Source organism: Chionomys nivalis, chromosome 3, assembly GCF_950005125.1.
Source record: "Chionomys nivalis chromosome 3, mChiNiv1.1, whole genome shotgun sequence".
Classification (NCBI taxonomy): domain Eukaryota; kingdom Metazoa; phylum Chordata; class Mammalia; order Rodentia; family Cricetidae; genus Chionomys; species Chionomys nivalis.
Window position 1 is genome coordinate 79,536,805 of NC_080088.1, and position 13,111 is coordinate 79,549,915.

Genomic DNA, 13,111 nt, shown 5'->3' on the forward strand with positions numbered 1-13,111 from the left:
ATGATGCTGTGGAGGTGTGAGCTGAACGAACCCTGGACTCCCAACCTGCTTTTTGGTCATGGTGCTTATCACAGCAACGGAAACCCTGACTAAGACAGTAGTCTAGTGGGGATCTGTGACTGCCTAACTTTGCTTACAGAGTTTTTATGATATTAAATAAGCATTTTCCTGAGGAAATGTGGAGCTTGGCTTCGTGGGGTTCACTAAGACTCCAGAAAAGGAGCTCTGTATGTAGACATTCCAGTACCATTCTTAGTTGTTTTGGAGACAAGTTCTGCTATGTCTCCCAAACTGGCTTCAACCTTTCAATCCTCCTCCTTCCACCTCCAGAGTATTATATAGGCATGTTCCACCGCTCCTAGTTTATGAAATGCTTGGGCTGGAACCCAGAACTTCCTGCATGCTAAGCAAGTGCTCTCCCAACTGAGTTACAGCCCAGCCCAGTCTTTTATGTCAACAATTCTATTATAAAGTCTCAGGACCACCTGAATCAGAATTACCTGGCATACTTATTCAATAGCAGGTTCCTGGCCCCCACCCAAAAATTCTGAGTCAGTATTTCAGGGGTGGGGTGTGGGATGTTTTATTTCTTCCTGGCTCCTTGGCTTATTTTACTACATAGCTAAATGTGAGAATCATTGTTCTAAGTACCCATCTCTGTGACAAAGGACTTATGAAATAAAGACTTGGAATTAAAGTTGGGATAAGGAGGTTTGGAATTGACCCCTGTATCTCCTTAGGGGAGAACTCTAGATGCATGCTGATTTGTCATTGGGGTGGGTTGGAAATCCCATTGGGATATGCCCCCCCTCCTGTATAGGACACTAACTAAGCTGGAATGTTCAGAGGAAGGACAAGCCAGCCAGCCAAAGACGCAGGTGTGGTTTTGGTCCAAGAATCTAAGACCGAGTTAATCCTTTCCTGTGGGGTTACACCCCAAATCCGCCACCTCCTGCTTCTCCCCTAGACAAACCAGTCCCAGGATCTTGTCTGAACTGCACAAAACCGACACGTCTAACCTTTCCTCTCCTGCTTTGCCTATGGGACATCTCCCTTGGAAGACAAGGCTGGGGCAGAAGGAGCTGAAGGCCTCAGCGTCACTGTCCCTTCCCCCACCCGGCCTCATTCCTCCTCCATCTTCTCCCGCACCTCTGCAGGCAGTCCCTCATAAAGGGTGTCCTCCACCAGCAGCCCTGACTTCTTCAGTCCCTTGCAGTCACCAAGTTCTTCTGGCAGAGCCTCCAACCGGTTACCCTTGAGCTCCAGACGGCTGAGGGTCCGGAGGGCGGCCACATGGGGTGAAAGGTGAGTTAGGTGGTTGTAGCCCAAGAGCAATGTCCGCAGCTTCTGGCAGAAGAACAGTTCATCAGGCAGGCTCTCTAATGCATTGTAGGAGAGTGCTAGATGCTGGAGGCTCTGGAGAAGGCCCAACTCAGGCGGCAGGGAGCGAAGCCCATTGTGGGACACGTCTAGCAGGCGGAGGCCAAAGCACTGGCCAAGCTGGGAGGGAAGAGTCTCGAGCTTGTTGTGACTGAGGTAGAGCTGCTCCAGGCCCCGGAGCTTCCTCACATGTTCAGGAACATAGGCTATCTGGTTGTGCCACAGCCTGAGAGTGATCAGCTTCCGACAGTGCTGGAAGCTGAGAATTTCCTCAATAGACCTAAGGTGGTTGTCCTTGAGGTCAAGTTCCTGCAGAGCTCCCAGGCTAAAGACTGCGTGGGGGATGCGCTCCAGCCCACAGGCCACCAGCTCCAGTTCCCGCAGCACCGCCAGCTTTTTGAGGCTGTTGAGGGCAAGCAAGCGAGCCCCATCGTTGTGCAGGCTGAGTCGCTGAAGGTGTCCGGCCACGTCAGTCACACTGGCTGGCACCTTCCCAGCATTGCTACGCAGAGACAGTACCTTGAGCTGCTTAAGTTCCCGAAGGCTCTCAAGGGTGGCAGCCCGGGCCATTTCTGGGGGGAAGAGCCCTTCCAGATGCAGTTCCTCCAAGCCTCGAAGCCCAAACACCCAGAGGGGCACCTCTCGCAGCTCCTCAAACTTGACATATATCACCTTCAGGCGATCCCGCAGGAAGATCTGTGAAGAGAAGGGCAACCTGGCTGGCGAGTGAAGCAGGCTGAGCTCCTGAAGGTTCACAAGCTGGGAGAGCCCTGGGGGAAAGGAGATGTCACAGATGGCCTCCAGTCTGAGGGCTTCCACCTCACTGAGCTCAAAGACCGTGTCAGGCAGTCCAGGGAGCATGCAGAGGGCCAGCTCCAGCCGGCCACGTGTGTTGCGCTGCAGCTTCTGCCTCAGCTTCTCAGGTGTCCACTCGTGGTTGAGGTTGAGTTGCTTCAGGCGGCTCTCACTGACTTCCGAGAGGAAGACGGCAAACCGTTTAGAATAGAGGGAATCATACTGGTCAATGAGGTGGAGCATGAAGGCAAAGTCGTTCTTCACATCCGGGATGTCATTCATACCTGTCTCTTCCCGCACAGACCGGAAGGAATACTCTTTGAGGGGCCTGTGGAAGAGCCAGTAGAGTGTGTACAGGCAGGTGACGCCGTAAACGCACACGAAAGAGATGTAGCAGAAGGCCAGCTTAGAGAAGAGGTGGGCCTTGGTGTGGTTGCAGCAAAAGCTGGCGTACCCTGTGACCTCTGAGGTCTCCACCCTACAGGATACCAGAAAGCTGATTTTCTCCACATAGACCAGGTTGTAAACCAGGATGGCAAAAAACTTGCACACTTTGAGCACTGTCTGCCGGATATACATAGAGTAGAGGATGTCGCCCTCTTCCACGTGCACACGGAACTTCTTGACCTTCTCAAACAAGGCCTTAGCTTGCTCGCCCTCCTTCTTGTCCAGCAGAGTGACAACTGGAGGCTCAGTCACCACTTTCTCAGGCTCTACCAGCACTTTCTCCTTTTCACCTTCACCTGCCTTTCCCGATCCTGCCCCTGTTGTGGTGACGGTGGACACCATGGCCCGTCCAGCAGCGGGGCCTTTGTGGTTCTCCCCAGACACCTCCGACAAAGCCCGAGTGGTCCACGGGGAATCAAAACACTTGCCCAGGATGGAGATGAAGTGTTCGATCTTGGAGCTGGTGCCGGGGAATTTGAACCAAAAGCTGGTACAGACCATGAAGATGAGAGTGTGGATGACTACGAGGTAGGGGAAGTACTTGGCATACCAGTGGAGGGCTGTCTCATAGCAGAGCTGATTAATAAAGCTGTACTGCTGGAGGTCGAGGTTGTTTCTGAGGCCACTCAGTTCTCGGAGGCCCCCCATCTGCTCAGAGACCCCTTGAGGTAAGAGCTGCTGACAAGGAGCCTCTGATAAGTTCTCTCGGGGTTCATGGCTGGGCAGGCAGATGATCTTGTCCTGTGTCACCTGGGGATAGGAAGAGAATTGGGAGACCATAAAGGGCCCGGGGAATTGTACAGAGGAGAACCAGGCTGAGGTGGGAGACCCTGATCCTAGACTGTTCTCAGCTGTTTGACTGTGGAAGAGCTGTCAAACCTTAGCATCAGCCTTCATCTGCAAAGGATACTGGAGGGTGGGGGGGATAGCTAAGTTGGTAGAGGGCCTGCCTAGTACACACCAATTTTGATTCTCACCAGTGCATAAACTGGGCTTGGTGTCACATACCTATAATCCTAGCACACAGAAGACGGGAGCAGGAGAATGGGGAGCTTAAGGTCATTCTTGGCTTCATAGTAAGTTCAAGGTCAGCCTAGGATATAAGACACTTTGTCTCAAAAAAAAAAAAAAGAGTGTGAGGGTGTATGTGTGTTGAATTGCGGTCCCACAAAAAAGAAATAAAATCCCAACCCCTAGTCCCTGTGACCTCATTTGGAAGTAGGATCTTTACACAGGTAAGCATAGCAGAGTTATGATCAGGACTGTATCTTCCCAGAAAGGAGACATTTAGGGTGGAAATATACCTTAGTTGGTAGTGCTTGCCTAGCATGACGAAGCCCCGGCATCCCATACCCAACACTGTGTAAACTGAGTGTTGTGTGCACATATGTAATACCAGTACTTGGGAAGGATCAGAAGTTCATCTTTTTTTTTTTTTTAAGTTCTAAAGCAGGACATAGTGGTGCACACCTTTAATCCCAGCACTCAGGAGGCAGAAACAGGTAGATCTCTGAGTTTGAGACCAGCCTGACTAGAAAGTGAGTCTCAGACCGGGTGGTGGTGGCGCACGCCTTTAATCCCAGCACTCGGGAGGCGGAGGCAGGCGGATCTCTGTGAGTTCGAGGCCAGCCTGGTCTACAAGAGCTAGTTCCGGGACAGGCACCAAAGCTACAGAGAAACCATGTCTCGAAAAAACCAAAAAAAAAAAAAAAAAAAGAAAGAAAGAAAGAAAGAAAGAAAGAAAGAAAGAAAGAAAGTGAGTCTCTCAGGACAGCCAGGGCTACACGGAGAAACCCTGTCTCAGAATAACCAAATAAAGAAATTTTAAGGTCTTATTAATAACAAAATTTCACCCACAAGAAAAACAAGTTGGGCCTGGTGATGTTAGCCTATAGTTCTAATTACTTGGGAAGCTGAGGCCTGGGCTCCACAGTGGGCACAACTTCTAGACATCTTCAGTAGATACTGGTCCAAGGGAGAAAGTAGGCAGGATTCAGCTCAGTGGTAGAGCTCTGGCCTAGAATCCCCCAGTGAGGGACGGGGGCTTTGGCTCTGCAGTAGAACCCTTGTGTAGCATTGGAAGCCTTGACTTCTATCCCCATTGCCACAAGAAAGAAAAAAGTGTGACAATGAGGAAACCCTAAGATTACTGTAGACTTTAGTAGCACTGCTTGTGGGAACGGAGGCAAGGAAGGTAGTACTTAGAATCGGTCTGTGTGTGAGCTTTGGCACTGGCTCCCTCTTGTTTGTGTCTCTTATTTCATTGGTGATGTTTTTTATGAGCTTAGGTTCTCATGTAAGCTAGGTGAGTGACCTAATACTGATATTTTTCTCCTTTTCTATGTATTGATTGTATTTTAGAGATGGGGTCTCACTGTGTGGCCTAATTGACCTGGGACTCCTGAGCCCAACTCATCCTCTGTGCTAGAAATCCAGGTGTCTACTGCCACACCTGACCTTAATTTTATTTTATTTTTTTAAAGATTTTTTTATTATGTATACAACATTCTGCCTCCATGTATGCCTGCAAGCCAGAAGAGGGCGCCAGATCTCATTACAGATGGTTGTGAGCCACCATGTGGTTGTTGGGAATTGAACTCAGGACCTCTGGAAGAGCAGCCAGTGCTCTCAACCACTGAGCCATCTCTCCAGCCCCTGACCTTAATTTTAATTTTGAGAGACAGTCTTGCGAAGATGTCTGGACTGGTCTCAAATTTGTGATCCTCCTGCCTTGGCCTACAGAGTAACTAGGGTTATAGGCACTCACCAAGACACCCAGACTCTTTCTCCCTCTTCTTGGGTGACTTGAAGGCTTCAGGACTTCAAGTAGTAGTCCTACCCCTTTAGAGAGTCACTCTTTCCCTGGAGGGTGCAGTGGAAGACACTTCCCATCTCATCATCATGGTGGGACCTTACCCGTCTGTATAGTGAGTTGAAGACACCTTCCCCACCCCAATCATAAGCATTGCCATGGTAAGACCATGCCCTCTTATGGTCCTGCCCTTCACCTGGATGGTGCAGCTCAAGATCCCAGACAGGAGTAGCACCACAGAGAAGCCCAGTGCCTTCATGGCAGAAGGGGATATAGAGTGGCTGAGAACACTTGAACCCGGAAAAAAAAAACAGTCAGTGGCGCACACCTTTAATCCCAGCACTTGGGTGGCAGAGGCAGGTGGATCTCGGTGAGCTTGAGGTCAACCTGGTCTACAGAGCTAGTTGCAGGAGAGTCAGGACTACACAGAGAAACTCTGCCTCAACCTCCCCTCCCCTGCCCAAAAAAACCCCAAAACCTCTCATCCATAATTTTAGTTTCAAAGAAACCTAACACACTCTTCTGACCTCCACGGGTACCAAACATACATGTGGTACACATACATTCATGCAAGTAAACACACATACACATAAAAGAAAATACATTTGCTTTTTCAAAAGACCCTCGGATAAGGAGTGTTACCAAGGTGTGGTGCCACTCCTTCACATCCTCACCATTCTCTGGCCTCGCCCCTCACCTGGAAAGAGCAACCCAAGACCCCAACCATTAGAATGGCCACGAATATGTCCACAGCGAAACCCCGATCCTTCATCCCCTTTCCCTGTCTGCCCTCACTCCTGCCTAGCTCAGTGCCACCATGCGGCCCTACCTCTTCACATTTCACCCCCTGTCAAGAAGGCACTTCCTAAGTCCTGATGGTAAGGACTGTCAGCTGTTCGACCCTTTTTTGTCCCATTCCTCACCTGAAGGGTGCACCCGAAGACCCCAATCATGAGCATAGCCACAGTGAGGTACTCAGCCAATACATCCCACCAGGGTTTGAGCACCTTGAATGCAGGCTGCTGTTCTGTGAACTGCTTGAACTCCGCCACCGGGATCATCCTGCCTATAGGAGTCAGGAGACAAGAGGGTTTGAGACATGGTGAGAGCAAGGCTATGCCTGGTAGGAGAAACCCCAGAAAGGCCAGACACAGGGCAGTCTTCCCAATACACTCTCAGCTCTGCCAGAACTTTCTAGAATCTATGAGCCATATGCTCCCTCCCCCCTCTTGTTGCTTCCTTCAGAACTCACCTCCTTCCCAGTCTCACAGCTCTTCCTGCTCCCAAAAGCCCCTACTTGCTCTGCCTGCCCTCTCTGAATTCATGAGTGAAAACACAGGGCAGCTGTCTCCAGTCTCCTCCTGGAGCCACCCACCTCTGGAGGAGGAAGCCTGTGACATTCACTGTGGTATTCCTTTACTCTCTAGCTGCCCTCTTACCTCCACTCTGACACCAAGTGTCCCTGGGCTCAAGACTTCCGGGGTGTGCCCCCCTGACAGGGGTGCTCTGGGCACCACCTCCAATCCCCAACCGGAAAAGCCGGCTGGGGAAAAGCAAGCTGGAGTGTGGCTGTGCTCTAGTTAAGGGCCTTAGGGGTTAGGGTGTGGCCAGGCTGAAGGCTACTGAGCCCTGGAGGCATGTGCCAAGACACCTGAGTGTTCAGATAGGGACTAGAGCTCAGAATCTGAGAAGTAGAAACCTGGGCCCTGAGAGGGAGGAGTGTGCTGGAATGTCTGAAGCATGAGGATCCCTAAAAACTGAAAACCTCTCAGGGTGACACCTATGACTGGAGCCTGGCACGGGGCTGGACTGCCAGGCTCCAGGGCTGCCAGCCCACTCTGTCTATCTCCGGTTTCCTTTTCTACTAAGGTATCATTATTGCAAAGGCCAGGCCTAAGTCACACGGGGGTGTAGGATGCAAGCGAGGACATCACTCTTCTAGGAAGTCAGCTACTTGCTCAGGGCAGAGGGGAAAGCAAAAAGTGGGGTCTCTAGGCAGTCCACCCCTGCCAGCATCCAAGCCTTTCTGTGAGTGTGTGTGTGTGTGTGTGTACACGTGCCACGGTGCGGGTCTGGAGGTCAGAGGAACCGCAGAAGTCAGTTCTCTCCTGCCATCATGTGGGTCTTTGGTGTGGAACCCAGATCATCAGGCTTGGTGGCAAGCGCCTTCCCCCGTGAGCTATATCGTGGACCCCTCTATCCCTTATCTTAAACAAGTTCCTGGGAAGCTAGGTATGGTAGCCAGCCAGAACTGTAATCCTAAAACAGGAGGATTTGGAGTTTGAGGCCAGGATTTGCGCTACAGAAAGAGAGCCTATCTCAGTGCAATGAAACAAAAACAGGCCGGCAAACTGGCTCAGTAGATAAAATGCTTGTCACTCAGCCATGAGGACATTCGTGTGATCCCGACAGCCATGAGCCAGAGCGGTGCATGTGTGTACTCCCAGTGCCGAGGAAGTAGAGACAGGCGGATCCGTGGGCCTCACTGGCAGCCAGCCTAGCCTAACTGGCAAGTCTCAGGTTCAGAGGGAGACTCCGTCTCAAATAAGGTAGAGAGCGACAAAGAAAAGCACATGACTAAAGGTGCCTCTACACACACACACACACACGTGCACATGCACAGTTGAGAGAGATGGAGGACAGAAAGAGAGGAGAGAGAAACAAAATCAGCAGCATCTTAGGAGCCCTTTGTCCTGTTCACTTGTGGCTCTGGCCAAAATTGGGGTATCTGTGTCACCAACCAACTGTTCGGACACATCAACATCTCCTGTGTCTGCCTCTTTTTCTCCCAAGGGTTTGTAGCAAGTGAAGTCAAGATAGGGGTTGAGAGCCTACTCACTAGGCTGAAAGACAGGTACTGCACAACCAGACCCCTTCACCACTCTGGGGTAGCAATTTCTATATAGTAGAAGGGTCTGTGGGAAAGGGAGCAGGTATTAAAGTTTCTTTTTTTTTCCTTTCTTTCTTTCTTTTTTTTTTTTTTCAAAGACAGGGTTTCTCTGTAGCTTTAGAGGCTGTCCTGGAACTAGCTCTGTAGACCAGGCTGGTCTCAAACTCACAGAGATCCACCTGCCTCTGCTGGGATTAAAGGCATGCACCATCACCGCCCGGCTCAAGGTTTCTTATACAAGAGACACAAGACAGGGGTCCCCAATTTCTATTGTTTGATAGAGACGATGGCCCAGAGGGAAGAGAGAGAAGGCTCGGCAGCTAAGAGCACACACTGCTCTTGTAGAGGACCAGAGTTCGATTCTCAGCTCCCACAGCGCTCACCACCCCTTGTAATTCCAGCTCTAGAGCCTCCAGCCACCCAACATCCTCTTCTGGTCTCCTAGAATACTCAACGCACAACAACCCTTGTCGTGCACACAACACACAAATAAAAATAAAATCTTAAAAGAAAATGAACTCAGAGCATCTTACTGATATCGAGCATCTTACTGATATCTGGGGTGACATTCTGAAACAAGGAATATTAATGCCCACATTGGGCTCCCATTGTCTGGGGCAGTTTTGGTGGATCCTTCTGAGGCACTCCTCAAGGAGTGCTACCCATGCAGGCAGGGACCAACTCCCTGTCTCCACTTTCCATGATCAGTCTCACAAGTTCCCCAATGCTGCCAACCCACTCTCACAGGTCAGAGGTCAGAAAACAGGAGCCCTCTGCTCAGCTCCCAGGAACAAGACATACACACAAAATAGACAGCAGACACAATCAGAGGGAGACACAGGGATTATCATTGTCTGACTCCATGACTCAAACTCCATCTTCCGGAACCTGCCATTAAATCCTAGGAGGCAGATACAGGGTTGGCCCCTCTTGCTATGTCTGAAGAGAGCTGGTGGGAGGGTTTAGCAGGAGGGACTCACAGAGCTGGGGGAAGTGTAGGGAAATAGCACGGGAGTCTCTATGACAGACTGTCTCGTGTTGCTCTCAAAGCTGATTTTTTTTGCTTTGTTTTTAGTTTTTTTTTAATTTTATGTTGTGTATGCGTGTGTGCAGGTGTATGCATGCGTGTGTGCATAGTGGTTGGTGTTAGGTGTCTTCTCTTCTACTGCTCTCTATCTTATTTATTAGTGTGAGCGTGTTGTGTGTATGTTGCATGTGACTGTGCATGTGTGAGTGTGTTGTGTGTGTGACTGTATGTTGTGTGTGTGAGTATGTGAAGATCAAGAACTTCATGGCATCCATCCCCTCCTATCTTATGTGGGCTCTGGCTATCAAAGTCAGGTGTTCACGCTTGCTTGCTAAGCTATCTTACCTGCCCTCATCCCTCCCCCCATTTTTTTTTTTTTGACAAGGGCTCTCACTGAAATCTGAGGGTCAGCATTTTAGCTGGACTGGCTAGTCATTGGGCCCTGGAATTCACTAAAGTTACCAATGTGTACCAGCGTGCCCTGCTTTTATCTGGGTGTTGGAGATTCAAACTCAGGTCCTCATGCCTTCACAGCAAGCACCTTACCCACTGGGCTACCCCCAGCCCTCTCCTTTTCCTCATTATTATTATTATTATTTTGTGGTTTTTCAAGACAGGGTTTCTTTGTAGCTTTGGAGCCTGTCTTGTAGACCAGGCTGGCCTCGAACTCACAGAGATTCACCTGCCTCTGCCCCCCAAGTGCTGGGATTAAAGGCGTGCGCCACCACATCAAAGTCTTTATATATATATATATATATATATATATATATATATATATATATATATATATATATCAGGGTTTCGTGTGACCCAGGCTGTCCTTGAACTAGCTACGCGGTGGGTGAGGGATGATGACCTTGAACTCCTGATCCTGCTTGGTCTCCCAGGGGCTGGGATTACTGGCTGTACCACCCCTCACTATTTTTTTTAAGACAAGTTCTTGCTATGTAGCCCAGGCTATCCTTGTGCTGGCTGTGTAGCCCAAGATGAACCCAAAATTCCAATCCCCCTTCCTCAGCCTCTTAAGTGCTGGGATTACAGAAGCGTGCCGCCATGTCCAGCCTAACGCTGAGTGTCATCCCTATTTTGGAAATATAAGTATAGAGACCTTTCTCTTAGAGAATGAACATAACCCATGAAGATTTCACTGTTACAAGTATCAGCTGAGTTTGTCTAGCCAATGCTCACCTCCTGTTTGATGACACCTACTCTGTTCCATCCAGTGAAAGCACCTCAATGGCTCAGTCAGGAAAGAGCTTAATACATGACTGTGAGGACCCGCGTGATATTCCCAGCAGGGCAGCCTGGATCCATAGCCCAGCACAGTGGGGTCAAGCAGGTAGATCCCTGAGCGTCATTGGCGAGATAGTCTAGCCAAACATGAGCCTCAGGTTCAGTGAGAAACGGCTCAAAAAATTAAAACCACTGAGGAGGACATCCCAAGTCAATCTTTGGTCCCTCTACACACCCACACCCAAGAGGGGTGTCCCAGAAGGCCAGGCTTGGGAGGAGCTTGCAAACTCCTTCCCACATCTATGCCCTGCTTCTGATTCTGAAATGGAAACGGAGGATGCTCCAACCTCGTTCAGTCTCCCCAACTTCATATCACACTAAGGGGCAAGAAAGGAACAGCAAAGTGCGTTAACCTTTAGAGTACAAAGTCAGAAGGAGGGATATGGCTCAGTTGTTAGGGTTATGGCTCAGGCCCTGGGTTCAAGTCCCAGCACCACATAAAACCTGGAATGGTGGTACACATCCCTGTAATCCTTCTCAGGATAGAGGCAGGAGGACCAACACATCAAGGTCAGTCTAAGATGCGTGGTGAGCTTGTTAGAGTCAAGCCTGTGCCAAAAGACCTTGTCTCAAACAAACAAATATGAAAACAACAACAAAAAACCCAAACCCAAATCGCAGGGCTGCTGTGATGGCTCATTGGGCAAAGGTTCCTGCCTCCAAGCCAGAAGATGTGAGCTCAGTCTCTGGGGCCACAATGCAAAAGGAGAGAACCAACTGCGACAAACTGTCCTCTTGCCTCTACAAGAGTGCCATGGCATACACACACATACACACAAAATATAAAGTAAGAAAATAAACACATAAACAAAGTCAAAGTTCAATCCCTACTCTTTTTACGAGAGAGTTACAGAGGTAAGGAAAAGTCACCCCTAGTGGCAAGTCTGGGGGCGGAGGCGGGGCACGGAGCTATGGACATCTAGGCTAGCACTTTCCCAAGCTTCCTTTGCTGGGACTTGTAGGGGCTTTTGGAATCTTGAAGTCTAAGAACCTCAGGGAGCAGGGTAGTGAGACTGGGGTTCTGCAGCCTTGAGGGTTCTCACTGAGACAAACTTTCTATCTTTCTCGACTACCCCCACCATCCCACGTTGGGACAAGCCGTGGAAATCAAGACTCACAAAGTCGTTGCCTGCCTGTTGATCTCCCTTGCTTCGCTTGGTCCCGGACTGCCTGGTTCCCAGGACATGAGCTCCTGGGGCCAGGCTGAGGGTTATGGCACCCCCTCCCACTCTCAGCTTCAACTCCCAATGTGTGTGTGTGGGGGGGGGGGTGGTGGCGGGGGTTGCTCTCGCCCAGGCCACGGAGTCACCCACACCTGAGCGATCCTCCCCTGGGTCATTCCCTGGTTCCAGGTTGACCTCCTCCCGTGGGACAAAATCCCTCAACCCCAGCTACTTACCTTTCACGGATGGAACTCCGGGCCCAACTCGTAGATCCCAGGGAATGGATCGACCGGGACTCCCGCAGAGTTCCCGGGCGGGCGGGCCGGCCGGAGAGGGTGAGTCAGGGCGGGCTGGGCCAGGAGCCCGGGAGCCGCCCCGCCCCGCCCCCGGGATGACTCGGCCCCGCCTCGCTGCAGTCGCTCCCAGGTCGACCCTTCTCTGCGCCACGCGATCGCAAGCGAGGCGAGAGATTCCTAGAAAAGGGTCTTTCGAAGTCTGCAGCAGAAGTCTGCAGTCCCTCTAACTCCTGGACATAGGGGCAAACTGGTATCCTGTAGATGCACCATCTGGGCAGGTGTTGGGAAAGTAGTTCTGGGATCCATTTCCTTCAACCCCTAAGCATCCCCACCTGGTACCAAAGCTCAGTCGAGGTCCGGATCCCACAGGCTTCCGGCAGGGGAAGACCAAGAGCAGAAGGCTAGCCCTCTTCTAGGGCTGGCCTGTCATCAGGAGAAGTTTCCAACACAGGAAGTCAACCCAGTGTGGGTACTAGCCTGACTGTCTCTTCTTGGGCTTGTGGCCCATCCTGAAGGTTGGAGGGATGGCGTGGGGACAAACTTTTTCTCAGCCTGGGGTGTGCCAGGTGGTAGACCTGGGTGTGCAGGGCCAGAGGGTTCAGGCGGGAAGGATGGGAGCTGGAACTACTTCCTTCTCCCCCTACCCCCAGCTCTCCTTCTCAGACTACCCTCGACTGCTCCAGACAGTTGAAGATGACCTTGAATTTCTGATCCTCCTGCCTCCAGCAGCTGAGTCTCCACCACCTGAGAGGATTAAGGAAGGGTTTGCAGACTGAAGGATTACAGGCCAGCCTGTGTCATCACAACACAGGTTTACATAGTGCTGGGGATGGAATCTAGATGCCAGGCAAGCACTCCATCAGATGAACTAAACTTTCAGCTTCTGAGAGCCTCATTAACAGACAAAACAACAACCCAACAAAATTAAAAATTCACCTTGCCTCACCACTACCACCACGACTATCTGGGTCTCACCATCAGCTGAGAGAGGCTTTGGTAGTCACAGAC

The 13,111-nt window shown here is 50.7% G+C and overlaps 1 protein-coding gene across 2 annotated transcripts; it reads right to left on the reverse strand.

Annotated features, from left to right (window-relative positions):
• Nucleotides 1-46: 46 nt before the first annotated feature.
• Nucleotides 47-12,103, reverse strand: Lrrc8e (leucine rich repeat containing 8 VRAC subunit E). Of its 2 annotated transcripts, none has more exons than XM_057765164.1 (3): nucleotides 12,044-12,103; nucleotides 6,358-6,500; nucleotides 47-3,372 (listed from the first exon to the last, which is right to left on the reverse strand). In XM_057765164.1, exons 2-3 carry the CDS (start codon nucleotides 6,493-6,495, stop codon nucleotides 1,123-1,125), a joined length of 2,388 nt encoding a protein of 795 aa, XP_057621147.1. In that variant the 5' UTR covers nucleotides 6,496-6,500; nucleotides 12,044-12,103; the 3' UTR covers nucleotides 47-1,122. The 2 variants fall into 2 exon arrangements, with proteins under 2 accessions (XP_057621147.1, XP_057621148.1); XM_057765165.1 differs by lacking the exon at nucleotides 12,044-12,103 and adding an exon at nucleotides 6,687-6,728.
• Nucleotides 12,104-13,111: the final 1,008 nt, after the last annotated feature.